Here is a 15,135-nt window from a genome sequence, read left to right on the forward strand (position 1 = left end):
TATTTTTTTTACTTTAGAATTCACCTCTCAAACTTCCATGGCAAAATTATTAGTTAAAGGAAGAATGATTTGGAGTATATTCTTACAAAAGTACTTATTATTAAGATTCTGAATATAACAAAAATGATAAATTTGCTTTTCAATAAGAATAAGCTCTCGTTTAAGACCCTTGTACGGTGTCCTGTATGATTAGTTCGCATTAGCATTATGACAGCTTCAATAGATAGGATAACCGTAAACATTAGCTTTTCCTTTTATCATTAGTAACTCATCTCGCAACCCTCTAAATGAACAGTCAGTGTCTTTCTTTGTGTTTGCTGCAAACGATTGTTCATTTCAATAAAAAATTTATGGGCCTTCTGACATATCCTAAGCTCATTTTCAGTGCTTGCAATGGTCTCCTTCTGCTCTTCCCATCGATGTTGAAACATGTTGCGAAGATCATTCAAGGGAACGTTTAAAACCTTTCGACTTTCAGTACCAATCCATAAACTTGTATTATGTGAGAATTCTGTCTCTCTTAGAGAGTTTTTAATTTTTTCAGATATCTTCAATGGTAAAGCTCTGGGAATATCATAAACCACATAACCGAAGACGGCGATTCCAGTCAGTCCTAAAACTGGGATCAACAAATTTTGCAAGGTTCTAGTTTTAAAGAAATTAAAGAAGGAAAGACCAAATTTTTCTACCAGACTTGTGAATACTGTAAATGATGGAGTCGTTTTACCCAATACTAAAAGTATGGTGCTGACAGATGCACTCCAGGTACCTAGACGCTCCGTGAGGTCCAGATCGATAAAGTCCAACATACCCAGCTCAAAGCGAAAATGCTTTTGTAGCTGTAATTGATGGCGACGTACAAACATTTGGTGAGAGCGAAAAACGGGTATTAGGGCATCCGAGAAGTTTTGTTTCATGTTCTCCTGGATATATTGAACTGTTTCACTTGTTCTTTTTCTAGCAAACTCTTCCGATTCTAATAACGTTTCCTCGAGGTATTGCTGCATAGCGTTTCTAACTGAAACGCCATAATTATAAGCAAAAAGAAACCCAGAATATTTCAGACTAGAGAAAGCACTGAGGTTTTCAATTGCCGTTTCTAGTTGAACATGTGCATGTTGGGTAATGGATTGCACAGTGGACTCTACAAGAGCTTCAGCTTTCTGATAAACTTGCGATTCCTGATGCTTTGAAGTTCGGAACTTTGGAGACAAATCTGAGATTCTGTTGTGTAAATAACTCACATCTGTATCAATACATTTTAAATTGTAATCACATATGCCTGTTAAATCTGAAAGCAATCCTACAAGATACTTTCGAACCGGGGCCAACTTTGATTTAGAACGATTTTCCAAAATAAAAGTTCGCAAAGAATTTTCCATTTGATAAAATGAAGGGTAGATAGGATTATCCTTTTGATTTGGATCGGCGGCTACTCGACAACTTACGAAATGAACCAAGTCTTTAGCATCGGCGTATGTTTCAGGAGAGAGATTTTGAATTTGATCCAAAATAAGACGTTTACATCTCTCTTTATCTCTGATATTGTCGAACTTGTTTATTATAATGAAAATATGTGACTTCTCCGTAGAAGCATTCTTCAAAAACTCCGTTGCTGAAAGAGTAAAATGATTCTCTGCATTTACGACAAAAACGACAACGTCAATTTCTTCTTGACAAGCAAAGACGGAGGTAGTCTTCATAGAATCGGTATTTAGACCTGGTGCATCAATAAGGGCAATGTCCGTAATGCCATTATGGAGCAAACTTTCATAGGCTGGCCGACCATCATCTATGTACACCTTCAGCATTGACCAATTTTCTGTCTCATATACAAGTCGCTTCAGATCCTCAATAGGAAAAATTACATAGGTAGAAGAGTCCGTAAAAGAATACATTTTACCATGTGGTACAGCATGGACACAGTCCTTTTTATCGTTGAATTCCGCATCTAAAACTTCACAGAATACTTCGGTACACGGTTGCTGATCTTCTGGGAGGATATCACGATGAACAAGTGCATTGCAGAGAGTAGATTTGCCCGCATTTAAATCACCAGTTATTAAAACTTTCGATGATGTATCTTCCACTCTCGAATAAAGAGAGAAAAGATGCTTATTTACTCTCTCAAAGTATACTTTTAGTAACGACTCATGAGCCTCTGAACCGAGTTTACCGATAATTAATTCATCGGCTTCAGATTTAGCATGCAATGCCAAGTCAGGAGTCAAGATATTCATTTTTGGAATATCAAATTCAAATAACTGATTAGAGAAAGCTGATTTTGTTCGTTCAGAGCCCCAGACGCTATGAAAAATGCATCCTTGCTTGCTCACATACTCATTCAACTCGCCTAAGAGATCCTGTAACACGTGAATTGAACGCAAAAGAACATTCTTGTTTTGGTTATACTCAAACTGCTGGCGATTCGTTTCATCTTTGTAATTTTGGATACTCAAATTGTTCACATCTTCCTGATCTTTCAACTTGTCATCTTCGCGCACCGAAGAACTGTCTTGCTTCCTTAAGCTCTGAGAAGTCTTTTCTGGCATTAAATTAGGTTATTATCTATCAAATATTCAGTCTTCTTTATGGAACTAACAAAACTCCTACAATGAAAGGCACTCGTGACTTGTTTACTAGTGGAATTCTTCCACTTCCCAATATTGTTATATTTACTTATAATATTATATACGAATTTGAGCCCTAAACATATGCAGGATAAAAAAGCCATCATTGAATTAAAAAGCAATTAATAACTATAAACAAAAGGAAATAAATACATTGTACACTAAAATTACAATTACAACAGAATATCACCAAAAAGAAGTACAGCTTTAACTGTACTGGGTAAAAAACACGAACGTTTTTAACTTAATGAGTTAGCCGCTGGATTTCATCCCCGAAGCCAATTCGTCAGACAGACTCCTTAATATATTAGCATACGACTCTTCTAACTGCGAGCGAACATTATCTTCATTAGGGTATGACGATTTTGGAGATGCTCGTACACCAGCTGACTTGACGGTCCAGTACAAATCGGTTACAGAATCCGGATCGGCTATAAAATTTTTAAGTCTCTGATTTAAGTTGGTATGATGGTGAAACAATGTTTTTTGGGCAACGGTGGGGACTTCGGCTGGAATGGATTCTGGGTTCGTAAGGACATCTTCTGAAATTGATGTAGGAGGAGAGACGTACGAAGTAGGGCTCTCTGAAGATTCTGGGTTCAAACTTCTATCCGCATATATATCAGAATCATGGGATCTCGGTGTACTAGCCTCACCGCTTCCAGTAACTAAATCTGGAGTAAGACTTTGTTCATTTTTGTCAAATTCCGAGCCAATGGACGACTGATACAAGCTAAACATAGAATCCTCGCCAGATGCATTATTGCTTTTTAATTCGTCATGATCATTATCTTCGTCATCAAAGACAGTCAGACTAGAATTATCTCCTGGTAAAGCTTTGCGTTTAATTTCGATCGGCGAAGCAATCCTCTCCGACGACTCTTCAGCATGATTATCATTTATTGTAATAGGGGGAGCATTTGAAATTTTAGGTTGTATATTTTGATTTGGATCGTCAACGGGGACACTTTGAGTCAAACCGGAATCTCCTTCCGCGTCCTGAAATGTCGGAGACGAGGGCGTCGAAGAAGAGGCACTAGGAGGCTGCGACTCCATTTCCTTCCCGTTGGTCGAATCTAAAGAAACAAAATGACGAATGGGTTGAGATATAAAATGACTACCCTCAGAAGTTGCTGACGAGGGTATATGTGCTTCATTAGCATAAGCTCGATTAGAGATTGGATGTTTTTTCTTGTCAGTGTATTCAGTCCCAGGGATGATGTGAATATCAGAATTTTTGGATACACTTGACTTAGTATCTTCGAATTGTGGTGACCGGATTTCAACGGTTGCATCCGGAGGAGGACAAGACAGAGGACGATCAGGGTCAGGAGTGGCACTTGAGGTAGTTTTTAACGCGCCTGTAGACAATGCCCGTTTTAGAGGGGATAATACCTTATTAGAAAACCTTGGAGTTGGGGCAATCATATCAGAATTACGATACACTCGTTCGTCGCCTTTCTGAAGTTTTGTTTCGCTATCGTCATGATACTCCTCGGTACTGGAGGAAACTAAATCCTGAGAGTCCCTGTTTGAGTCAATATCTAAAGAATCGGTAGCTAAAGTGGAGGAATGAACGGAAGCTTCTCGTTCAGTAAGAGTGGCCTTATTATTATCATCATCCTCGTCATCATCATCATCAATAGCACCGTCCAAGTTAACTGACTCATCATCCGAGGAAGTATCATTACTAGTGGAAAATTCAATTTCCAGTCCATTTTCGGCTACTGCACGATTTACCATGGCTTCATAATCATTTTCTGAAAATAAGGTATCATCCATATCTGGATCAGTACCGGGCTTTATAGGACAATCAAAAGCAACTCGCTTCATGCGAATCCGAAGCGATTCGTCATTTTTGCTTAAAGACGAGGCGAGGGATGGAGCAGGAAGAGCATTTCCAGAACTTGAAGTATCGGAATTTTTGTATTTATTCAAGCGTGCTAAACGCTCGCTAGGTGTTTCAATATATTCTGCTGGTAAATATCCAATAGTAGTGTTATTGCAAATCTTAACAAGCCACCAATAACTATTGGAATCATCCAAAAGCAACATCATATCGCCTTTTTCAGCAGTAACCTGACCCTCCACAGTAGCATCAAAACGACGGATTGCATAAACATAGTTAGCGTCAATCTCTTCTTCATTGATAGAGGGAGATGAACTTAGTTCTGCTTCATACAGAGCCAATGCTTCTTCTTCATCAATGAGGTCGTCGTCGTCATCAGAGTTTTGGTTCTCTAAATTTAGTAACTCGTCGTAGTCTTCATCCAAGTCATACTTGATTGTAGAATTAAGTAAAAGATCTTGGTTCGTTAACGGCAGGGATGAGGTATTTCCCGGGTCGTTTCCCGTATCTTCTTGTTGTTTTGTAGACCCTTGGTCGTAAGATGATGCTTCTTTAGCTGAAGAATTGGAGTTTAGTTCTTCATGGTTTCCAATTTGTTGTTCGATGATATGAATGTTATCCGAAGAAGGAGCTGGTGTAGCTTCTACCATGACGATGGAGAATAGGTATATCAGTAAAGTACCAATCGAGCACGAGATCTTTTTTTGTTTTTCAGATTAAATTTTTATGGAACTTTTACATAAACAGGTATCAAGAAAATGCGAAACAAGACACGTTAAACAAACGGAACTTATGGCCTTTTTTTTTTTTTAAACTAACACAAACCCAAACACAGACCAAATTTTAGTAATTCCTTATATAAAAACAATCTTTTCTGAGAATGTCCTTCCCTGCTATTTTCATCCCAAATGTGTTAAAAAATGGGCGAAATTGTAATTTCTATTACCCAGTAAGTCGCGTGTTAAAGACACGTATACGTGAAGACACGAATGACTTAGACCATAGATCAGCCGTGCTTTGCGTATTACGCTAGCGATATTGTCTTATAGAGAAACTTGTATGATAAATGAAATAATTGGGTTTTAAAAAAAAAGAAATAGAACAGACTTAATTCATCGATTAAAAGAAAATATAATGAAAGGTTTTAAGTCTTTGACCTTTTATTGATACAAATCGTAGAGGTTGGTATGGAACGATAATGTAAACAAACAGAAGGGACGCCATGATCTTTGCAAACCAGTATGCACTCTCGTCTCAAGCTTCAGAACCTTTTATTTAATTCTTTCATAGTATGTATGTATTCTTAATAATAAGATATAGAAAAAATGTTTTGAAATATTGATCTTTTCCTTCTTCGCAAACTACTGACCTTCAGGACTGGAAGAAGGTATCCTAATCTTTTAATTGACATTTCTCATCCTTTTTTCATTTCTCCCAGTTATTTCTAATTCTTTTCTTACAAGATATATGGTCACATTCTGAGTATGCAAAGAAACAGGTTCTTCATAAGTGCAAGCAAGCCAAAGACGCCTCATGTAAACTATGAAATTTTGGCTTTGTCAGTCTCAGAGCTCGCAATGCAGAATAAATCATGGAACATCGTCTGAGTGTTTCATGCAGCTCAGGCGGAGTTTAATTCAGATAGAGGTTTAAACATCTCGGGATCATATTCGTACGCCAAAGGTCCAGTCCGACTTCCATCCAGCTTGAATTCTTTAAGATCGGGTTTTTCCCAAGCCCATTTCTTCAAATACTCGATATTCAATTCCCGCAACATGCAGCCAACACTATACTTTCCCAAGACAGGAAAAAACTTAAATCCATGTCCCGAACCACCAGTGCTCAAAAACAAGTTTTTATATTTGGGATGAAAATCAAAAACGAAATCAGCATCAGCTGTATCGGTATAATAGCATATTCTTGTCTTTTTAAAAGACCGTTGACTAATGTCCTTTCCGTAGAATGTATGTAGACAAGTGCGAAGTTGTTTTTCCGCCTCTTTTGGAAGAGTGGTAGATGATATAGGAAGCAATGGAGGCACCGATTCCTTCTTACCATTTTCATACTCCTTTGTCCTGGTGAAGCCGAATCCATGTCTAGAAAATTTCAAAAGACCATCTCGAGTTGGTGGAAAGCTGTAAAATCCAGACTCAAAATCCAATAGTACAGGATAGTTTCGATATCTTTTTCTTTCCTCTTCTGTTAACTGTATAAAACCTACGGGCTGACCTACTGTTAATAAACGGTATTGTTGCTCTGGTAGAAGGGATGCCGTCCATGCTCCAGCTGCAAGGACAACTAAGTCGGCACTTTTATTCTGACCGTCCATCGTTTCGACACCAACAACTTTGTCATCATCGGTAATTAATTTCTTTACTGTTCCGCTAGGTCCGCAAACGAAGGTGACACCCTGCTGGACGAGATAGTTTGCGACAGACTTTACGGATTGTTCAGCATCAGCCCACCCAGATATTTGATTCACATAGCCTCTCTGATGGGCTTTGAGTTCCGTATACCAAGTAGAATAAATTCTGCGAATATCCTCAGTATTATGGATCTTCGTACAAGGACTTCCCATTACCGACAGGTTATTGAAACTGGCGTCCCGGTACATTGAGTCGCTGGGACCGAGAAGCAAGAGTCCAGATGGATAAAAGTGGTTTCGAAAGAGAGGATGGTTTTGCCAATCCTTTATAGCTTCTAAACCCATCATGCAATAAGTCATATCCGCATAGTCAGGACGGATGATTCGATTTGCATCCACAGAGGAGCCATCGACCACAGGTGGAAGAGAGCGATCTAAAATCGTAATTTTGTAGCCTCCGCGTTTGGTCAGTTCTAAAGCCGTCGAAAGGCCAAAGACGCCGGCGCCAACAATAAGAACATCCATGGCAAGATACGTTTAACCGATTGATACAAACAGGAAGTTACTCCAAAATTTTAATAAAACAGAAAAAAAGAGAAGACGAAGTATGAAGACTTCTAATCCTGTCGAGAAAAAAGGAACTGATAAAAAATAGGATCTATGTCAAGAATATGACATTAGATATAGGACAGATAGCAATCCGCTGCATATCCAACGTCCATGAATGCACGAGCCTGAGATAAACAGGCACAGAATGCGTGGTTAAACAATTGGTTGTACAAGAAAATATAAGAAAATCAAATTCAAAATTGCTGTGCCTTATGGTATGCAATGAAACCGATGGAAAAGTCACAGAATTCATTCAAATGGCATCGATTCTTATGAAGTTCAACGGGCGCATGACTTTTCTGAACGCGTAACAACTTTCGGAGGCATGCTCCAAGAAAACTGTTGCTACTGCTATTAGAAAAGAATCATCTGGCTACAACTGAAATATGGTGGTTTGTTTACAACTGTGTTTGACTATACTCTATTGTCGTATGTGATTATAGTGAGAAGGAAGGTAGCGGAAGTTAATTAACGAACTCTAACACACTCAGACTTCATGCGTTACCATTCAAACTCCACGTACTTAACTTCTCCCAAACACAGAACACCAAAATAAACAAATTCAGATGGGCAATTGCTTATCTTGTTGTAACAGTATGGTAGCAGTATTTATTTGTAGAATGCTAACAAGACAAAAGAATCCAAAGATGAACAGTACGAGCCGTTACTGGCAGATCGAGAAAGAGAAGCTGTAGCAGACTTGTTAAATTTCTTGGAAGATGTAAGGGAAATATTGATTGAAGTGATCGATTAACCAATGAATGTAGAGAAATGAAGTGAATTTCTACAGTGAAGAACCATTGAGGGCGTTGACAATTCTTGCGTACTCTGATAATATTGATCTTCAACGATCAGCAGCTCTGGCTTTTGCCGAAATTACTGAAAAAGGTATTAAACATGGCTTTTACAATTGCATGAACAAGTAGCTTACATATATAGATGTCCGGGAAGTGGATCGTGAAACCATTGAACCCGTTTTGTTTTTGTTGCAAAGTCCTGATGCCGAGATCCAGCGAGCTGCGAGCGTTGCTCTAGGCAATTTAGCTGTCAATGCGGAAAATAAAGCCCTTGTTGTCAAATTGAACGGCTTGGATCTGTTAATCCGTCAAATGATGTCTCCTCATGTCGAGGTGCAATGTAATGCTGTTGGCTGTATCACAAATTTGGCTACATTAGACGAAAATAAATCAAAAATAGCTCACTCGGGTGCTCTTGGTCCCCTTACTCGACTTGCAAAGAGTAAGGATATACGTGTACAAAGAAATGCGACCGGTGCATTGCTTAATATGACTCATTCTTGTATGTCTTTTACTTGTTTCTATGTCCATGAACTTCTGTTTGTTAACTGAATCTCTAGATGAAAATCGTCAACAACTCGTTAACGCTGGAACTATACCAGTCCTTGTTTCCTTACTCCCCAGCTTAGACGCCGACGTACAATATTACTGCACAACTTCTATCAGCAACATCGCTGTAGACGCCATACATCGTAAAAAACTTGCTCAGAGCGAACCCAAGTTGGTCCGCTCACTTATCCAGCTCATGGACACTGCTAGTCCAAAAGTTCAATGCCAAGCCGCTTTAGCTTTGCGTAATCTCGCTTCTGATGAACGTTATCAAATTGAGATTGTTCAAAGCAATGCCTTACCCTCGCTACTCCGTTTACTCCGTTCTTCTTATCTGCCCTTGATCCTCGCATCCGTGGCATGTGTCCGAAACATCTCTATCCATCCTCTTAACGAATCCCCTATTATTGATGTTGGCTTCCTTCGTCCTTTAGTAGACTTGCTCTCTTGTACGGAAAATGAAGAGATTCAATGCCATGCCGTTTCTACGTTGCGTAATTTAGCCGCCAGCTCTGAACGAAACAAACGCGCTATTATTGAGGCTAATGCTATTCAAAAACTGCGTGATTTAATCTTAGATGCCCCTGTTAGTGTTCAAAGTGAAATGACTGCTTGTCTTGCCGTATTGGCTCTTAGTGATGAATTCAAATCGTATTTGTTGAATTATGCGATATGTAATGTCCTCATTCCCCTGACGGATTCTATGTCAATAGAGGTGCAGGGAAACTCTGCCGCTGCCTTGGGTAACCTTTCTTCCAATGTTGATGACTATGGTCAATTTATTGAGTGCTGGGATTCCCCTGCAGGTGGGATCCATGGTTACCTTGTGAGATTCTTGAGCAGTGAAGATTCTACATTTGCTCACATCGCTGCATGGACGATCGTGCAATTACTAGAAGCTGGAGGTATGATTCCCTTTTTTTTCTTTCATTTTTTCTTCTAACTCATTTTTAGTTCCTCGACTGACTGCTTTTATCCAATCAAGCGATGATATAATTGAACTTCTAAATGATATCGTTGCTAGAGACGTTAATAATGGAGAATACGAAGATGGTGAAGGAGATGTTATTTTATTGTCAGGTCGAGCACTGCATCTAATTGAACAAGACACTGATGCTTAATGGCTCAAACAGACAAACGCATATATATTTATATGTATTATTATCAACATTCTTTATCTCGTCATTCATCTGTTAATCTTTTAATAACCGTCTTTTTTTTTCTTTCAAAATATTAAATATTAGATACTAACTAGAACCTAATGATTTGATTTTATTTTACTAATGAAATTATTGTTAACTTTATTTGCAGAACAAGAAACGAGTTATATTTATTTTATGATTACACATCGAAGGCATAATACTTAAAAAGACAGGAGCGTCCCTCAAAGGATTAATAAATAACATAATGCCAAAAAATCAAATTGTACATAAAACAAGCAAACAATTGAGAACAAAGATAGAAAAACAGCATCCAATCATCCATCATATTTAATGCTTCTTTTTTTGTGATTTAAATTTTCTAAAAAATCTTGAGAACATTCCTTTTGAGGATTTCTTTTTTGAAGTCTTTTCTAATTTTATATCTTGCTGTTCGGCATCGTTTGCTTCTGGCTGACGCGCGATAGATGAAGCGGAAGGTATCCTAGGCTGCGAGCCGCTCTTCGAATCAGCAACCCGAGTTTGTAAATGCTGAGAAGCTAAGTTGAACGGTTCTGAACGACTATATGCCGGATCGGGCTGGACCTTTGAGAGGCCAGTTTGGGAAGGTTGGATTACCTGCTCGTGTGGCTTTCCTTCTTGAATATGAGCAATATTTGGTGTTGAAGCAGAAGCAGGAAGAGCCACCGTTGAAAGTTGTGAACAGGAATCATTTATATCCTTTTTCGAAACAGACGGTAATGAGACAACTTCAGAATGATTTTGAGACTTATCACTAGCCGCATAGTTTGATTTTTCCACTGTGGATTCTTCAATGGTAGTATGAGTGGAACCTTCCGGCTCCTCGACAAGAGGAAAAGCAGGTTCAAAATCACTTACCAAGTTTAAAAGGGAATAATCGGGAAAGCTCTGATGAACATTAAACAAAGTCAACTTTGATATAATTTTTGGCCAACGATTAATTAGCCCTTCAACGATTCTAGCTTCCACTCTTGCTTTTTCAGTTTCAAAGTGCATAAGGTTATTAAAATCAGAAGACTGATTTGATTTGGAAAGATCGTTTATGTGATTCCCTAGCAGCAAAGGACCAAAGATAATCCCAAGTGCTTCTGACTTCATTAAACTAGATTCTTTACCGTGTTCCATAACTGATTCTAGCTCCTTTGTCCGCATGGAAACCTGTCGTAAAAGAGCCATGAGGCTGCAAAACAAGGAAAAGCGAATGACGGAGTCGATTTGACCAATGGCAAAGGCAACCAATTCAGCCCATACATCGGATGGTAAAGACGGTGACTCGTCTAAAAATAAAGGAACAAGCATGTTCAACACGTCTTTTGTTCCCAAAAGACCTCCGGGCAAAACCATAATAAACCGTTTGAGAACACCGCCTATGTCAATACTTGTAGGAAATCCAATTTTATTAAAGACACTGGAGGTTTCATCGAGCCAATAGTGTGGAGGTTGATAATAGTTTCTCATAATAGCATTGATGATGGGGCCCGAGCCGCTAATACGAAAAATACCAGGGACGTGAAGAGCATTTGACGACAAGGCATGAATGCACTGAGCAAAAATATGGGGAAGCAAAAGAGGAAAGGGAGCCAGTTCGGCGGGTTGGAAACCAAACTTACACAGGTCGTCAGCGTAAGATACACTTAGGTCTTGGACGGATTTGCCAAAGACGGTAGCGGGAGAAGGAGTTGGATGAGCGGTAGAACGATGAGGGAATTTGAAGTAGTGGGTTAAGGAGCGACGATGAATGCCGGGAGATTGTTTCTTTGGAGAATAGGAGGAAGAAGGTCGGCGGAGCAGGGAAGACAAGCTGGTTTTGCCCAACGAATGTTTGGAAGGACTGCGTTTGTGAGAATCGTGGGAAGGAGTTGGACTTGGGAAAACGTTGCTGGAATTCCGGGAATGGAAGGAAAAATCAGAAGACGGATTGGGAAGTTTTGAGGGAGATTGTTGCGGGGTGGAAAGAAAGAGGTCTTGGGAGGGTAAGATGGTGGAAACGGGCCTACGAGAAGGGGAATGGAAAGAATCATCAGGACGTCTTTCAAGAGCAGCAGGTTCCCGAAGATGAGGGGGGTCGAGTGCCTCATTGAGCGAGGATTCTGGGAGCAAGGAAAGTGGTTTGGGAGTAGTAGCAGGTTTGGGCTTGGAGGGAGATTCGGATGGAGTTACAAAACCATCATCGTTGGGATGATGAAGGGAATCATCGAAAGGATTGAATTTTTCAAAGACGTCGTCCTGGATAAAGTAACTGAAGCGATTATCTTTTGGTTGGGAAGCAGCCTCTTCTAGAGTCTTTTTGGGAAGGCCATGGGTAGTAAAGAGAGCGTGATATTTTGCAAGATAATCATTTCGAGACTCATTAGACTTTTCTTGGTCTTGTTTTGTTGGAACAAAGTGATTTGCGGGATCTTCTCCATGCGAAGATGGTTTGGGGAATGCATTTTGTTGAGTATGGGGATGGGATTCAGCAATTGGAGCCAGAGAAGAATCATGATTTTCCGTCTCGAAATCATAAAAGTTTGAAGAAGGGACGGACCCATGTTTTACCGTTGAGGATCGAAAGAGCATGACTCAAATTTGAACATAGGACGCAAGATGGAAAAATGAAAGCGAAAATGATTTAAAAAGAGATGAAAAGGAAAAAGAAAAAGACAAAAGTAGAAAAAAAAGAAAAGGAATGATGTTTTGATGTTTTGGATGCAAATAAATAAGAGTAAAAGATGCAGGCAGTGGAAAGAAAATATTCGTTACTTTTGAATGGAATTGTTAGGAAGTAACAATAAACAAAACAGAAGAGTGAAAAATGAAAAGTGAGAGAGACAGAGAGAGAGGGTAATAAAAAAAGAATGTATTTGAATGCAGAAATTTTTAAATCAAGTGGTTTAAGAAATTCGATCGGTGTAGAATGAGTAAAGTAGACAAGAAATGGAATGAATAGGATAGGATGGGATGGATAGGAAAGGAACGGGTGTTTTTGCTTTGGAAGCAAGTGTACAAGACACAAGATGATAGATGATAGATGGTAGAGCAAAATAAAAGTTAGTTTTAGGACGCACAACTACTATTGATGACAAGTCAAACGATTCGTTTTTCTGTCGTCAAGAAGAAGCTAGCCTGTGAAAAGGACTATTTGATTACGAAACCTACAAATAAAAACAACACAAAAATAGCTATAATAGAGGAAAAAATATTTTTTAAAAGTCTATATTTCAAATCTAGGTGACTACCAAAATGAAACAGAAAAGAAAGAGTCTAAACAAAAGTCAAGAGACTTAGTCGCGGGCAGCAGTGAGAGCAACCAAGTCAACAACACGGCGAGAGTAACCGTATTCGTTGTCGTACCAGGAGACGAGCTTGACGAATTGGGGAGAGAGTTGGATACCAGCGGTGGCATCGAAGATGGAAGAGTGGGTGTCACCGACGAAGTCAGCAGAGACGACAGCGTCTTCGGTGTAGCAGAGCACACCCTTGAGAGGGCCCTCAGCGGCGGCCTTGACGGCAGCCTTGATGTCCTCATAGGTGGTGGGCTTGGCGAGCTTGCAGGTCAAGTCGACAACGGAGACATCAGAGGTAGGGACACGGAAAGCCATACCAGTGAGCTTACCGTTGAGGCTAGGGATGACCTTGCCAACAGCCTTGGCAGCACCGGTGGAAGAGGGGATGATGTTGTCACCGGCGGTACGGCCACCACGCCAGTCCTTACGGGAAGGACCGTCGACAGTCTTTTGGGTGGCAGTGGTAGCGTGGACAGTGGTCATCAAACCTTCTTCGATACCGAAGGTGTCGTTGATAACCTTAGCCAAGGGAGCCAAGCAGTTGGTGGTGCAAGAGGCGTTGGAGATGACCTTCTCATCAGTCTTGAATTCGTCAGTGTTGACACCAACAACGTACATGGGAGCGTCCTTGGAGGGAGCAGAGATGATGACACGCTTGGCACCACCCTTCAAGTGAGCGGAAGCGGTCTCTTGGGTGGTGAAAACACCAGTGGATTCGATGACATAGTCAGCGCCAGCGGAGGCCCACTTGATGTTAGCGGGTTCCTTCTCGTTGAAGACGGTGATGGCTTGGCCGTCGATGACCAACTTGTCGTCCTTGATGGAGACTTCACCGTTGTAGCGACCGTGGGTAGAGTCGTACTTGAACATGTAAGCCATGTATTCGAGGTCAATGAAGGGGTCATTGACAGCGACGACTTGGACGCTCTTAGCTTGGAGAGCGTTACGGAGGACAATACGTCCGATACGACCGAAACCGTTAATACCAACTTGAGGAATTGCCATGATGAATGTTTCTAAAAAGAGTGTTAGATGAGAAAGAACTGTGGATAGAGACAAGCAAAATGCAAGCAAGAGATCCAAATCAAAAGAAGAATAAAAGCAAACTCGAAGAGTTTTTTATTTTAACATTCTTCTTTTTTCTTCCTTTACTCTTTGCTTTCTTTTTTCTTTTTTGCTTGCTTTTTCCTTTTTTAATACTTACACACTAAAGAATTTCTTCTGTTTGTGATGAGGATTAAGAGCAGCAGATGTCTCTATTTATAACATTTCGCTCCAGTGGAAATTTGCCGAAGAGTCCCGGGTGTCAGGCGAATTGATCCGTTCCTTAAAGTTCCGTTTCATCAGATGGAAATTCTTTCACCGTTCCATCTGATCAAATCGTATGCTTCTGTCAGGCCCTGCCACGTAAGCAGAGAACAGAGAGCAACGAGGAAGCGATCGATGTGCGACGACGACGTGCGACCAAAAAGTTGAGCGACAAACGCACAGAGACAGAGACACAAAGATAGAGACACAGACACAGACACAAACAAAGAGACAAAGAGACACGTAGAAAGAGAAACGTAGAAAAGCAGTGGAATTGAATTCTGGGGGTTTGTTTTTTTTTTTTTTTTTTCGTTTTTTCTCTCTCCCTCTCTCTCTCTCTTTTTCCTCTCTTTCCACGTAAACAATCGACTTCTTCTTGTTTCCATCTTGTTCCCTCGTTGTCACTTGATAGGTAGCCTCGGAGAAACTGAATGACCTCATCTTCAACGTCAGTCGAGAGGGAAAAACTCGAGTTTGTCCGAGAATTCAAAGCGGGACAGGATCAAAGTTCCATAGTTGTTCCAGAAGCGCGCGATGTTTCCATAGTACTTACGTCATGCCCACTTGAAAGGAAAGGGGCT

General features: G+C 40.1%; 7 protein-coding genes across 7 annotated transcripts; 1 reads left to right on the plus strand and 6 right to left on the minus strand.

Moving 5' to 3' along the window:
- Positions 1 to 98: 98 nt before the first annotated feature.
- On the minus strand, positions 99 to 2,642 carry SOCG_04469 (fusion GTPase). The gene has a single exon (XM_013162215.1). The coding sequence runs from the start codon at positions 2,550 to 2,552 to the stop codon at positions 261 to 263; it is 2,292 nt and encodes a 763-aa protein (XP_013017669.1). The 5' UTR covers positions 2,553 to 2,642; the 3' UTR covers positions 99 to 260.
- A 69-nt stretch (positions 2,643 to 2,711) lies between these two features.
- On the minus strand, positions 2,712 to 5,474 carry SOCG_04470 (tip elongation aberrant protein Tea4). The gene has a single exon (XM_013162216.1). It carries the CDS (start codon positions 5,127 to 5,129, stop codon positions 2,883 to 2,885), a length of 2,247 nt encoding a protein of 748 aa, XP_013017670.1. The 5' UTR covers positions 5,130 to 5,474; the 3' UTR covers positions 2,712 to 2,882.
- SOCG_04471 (L-pipecolate oxidase) lies at positions 5,428 to 7,894 on the minus strand. The gene has a single exon (XM_013162217.1). It carries the CDS (start codon positions 7,367 to 7,369, stop codon positions 6,101 to 6,103), a length of 1,269 nt encoding a protein of 422 aa, XP_013017671.1. The 5' UTR covers positions 7,370 to 7,894; the 3' UTR covers positions 5,428 to 6,100.
- A 118-nt stretch (positions 7,895 to 8,012) lies between these two features.
- Positions 8,013 to 10,144, plus strand: SOCG_04472 (vacuolar protein Vac8). Its single transcript, XM_013162218.1, has 6 exons — positions 8,013 to 8,047; positions 8,092 to 8,174; positions 8,221 to 8,341; positions 8,393 to 8,752; positions 8,811 to 9,704; positions 9,754 to 10,144. Exons 1-6 carry the CDS (start codon positions 8,020 to 8,022, stop codon positions 9,918 to 9,920), a joined length of 1,653 nt encoding a protein of 550 aa, XP_013017672.1. The 5' UTR covers positions 8,013 to 8,019; the 3' UTR covers positions 9,921 to 10,144.
- SOCG_04473 (rho-type GTPase activating protein Rga6) lies at positions 10,108 to 12,745 on the minus strand. The gene has a single exon (XM_013162219.1). The coding sequence runs from the start codon at positions 12,537 to 12,539 to the stop codon at positions 10,290 to 10,292; it is 2,250 nt and encodes a 749-aa protein (XP_013017673.1). The 5' UTR covers positions 12,540 to 12,745; the 3' UTR covers positions 10,108 to 10,289.
- A 397-nt stretch (positions 12,746 to 13,142) lies between these two features.
- SOCG_04474 (glyceraldehyde-3-phosphate dehydrogenase Tdh1) lies at positions 13,143 to 14,512 on the minus strand. Its single transcript, XM_013162220.1, has 2 exons — positions 14,451 to 14,512; positions 13,143 to 14,262 (listed from the first exon to the last, which is right to left on the minus strand). The coding sequence occupies exon 2, from the start codon at positions 14,249 to 14,251 to the stop codon at positions 13,244 to 13,246; it is 1,008 nt and encodes a 335-aa protein (XP_013017674.1). The 5' UTR covers positions 14,252 to 14,262; positions 14,451 to 14,512; the 3' UTR covers positions 13,143 to 13,243.
- Positions 14,513 to 14,605: 93 nt separating this feature from the next.
- SOCG_06179 (uncharacterized protein) lies at positions 14,606 to 14,995 on the minus strand (the record flags this gene model as incomplete). The annotated part of the gene is made up of 1 exon (XM_013162419.1): positions 14,606 to 14,995. The coding sequence occupies one exon, from the start codon at positions 14,993 to 14,995 to the stop codon at positions 14,606 to 14,608; it is 390 nt and encodes a 129-aa protein (XP_013017873.1).
- Positions 14,996 to 15,135: the final 140 nt, after the last annotated feature.

Source organism: Schizosaccharomyces octosporus (genome assembly GCF_000150505.1).
Source record: "Schizosaccharomyces octosporus yFS286 unplaced genomic scaffold supercont6.1, whole genome shotgun sequence".
In the NCBI taxonomy this organism is placed as follows: Eukaryota; Fungi; Ascomycota; class Schizosaccharomycetes; order Schizosaccharomycetales; family Schizosaccharomycetaceae; genus Schizosaccharomyces; species Schizosaccharomyces octosporus.

Excerpts from the sequence above, each read along its gene's own strand:
- SOCG_04471 (XM_013162217.1), bottom strand. The coding sequence starts at position 7,369 with ATGGATGTTCTTATTGTTGGCGCCGGCGTCTTTGGCCTTTCGACGGCT.
- SOCG_04469 (XM_013162215.1), bottom strand. The coding sequence starts at position 2,552 with ATGCCAGAAAAGACTTCTCAGAGCTTAAGGAAGCAAGACAGTTCTTCG.
- SOCG_04470 (XM_013162216.1), bottom strand. The coding sequence starts at position 5,129 with ATGGTAGAAGCTACACCAGCTCCTTCTTCGGATAACATTCATATCATC.
- SOCG_04472 (XM_013162218.1), top strand. The coding sequence starts at position 8,020 with ATGGGCAATTGCTTATCTTGTTGTAACA. Across the intron at positions 8,175-8,220 it reads TGTTAAATTTCTTGGAAGAT|AGAAATGAAGTGAATTTCTA; the intron begins GTAAGGGAAATA and ends CAATGAATGTAG. Across the intron at positions 8,342-8,392 it reads TGCCGAAATTACTGAAAAAG|ATGTCCGGGAAGTGGATCGT; the intron begins GTATTAAACATG and ends TTACATATATAG.
- SOCG_04474 (XM_013162220.1), bottom strand. The coding sequence starts at position 14,251 with ATGGCAATTCCTCAAGTTGGTATTAACGGTTTCGGTCGTATCGGACGT.
- SOCG_04473 (XM_013162219.1), bottom strand. The coding sequence starts at position 12,539 with ATGCTCTTTCGATCCTCAACGGTAAAACATGGGTCCGTCCCTTCTTCA.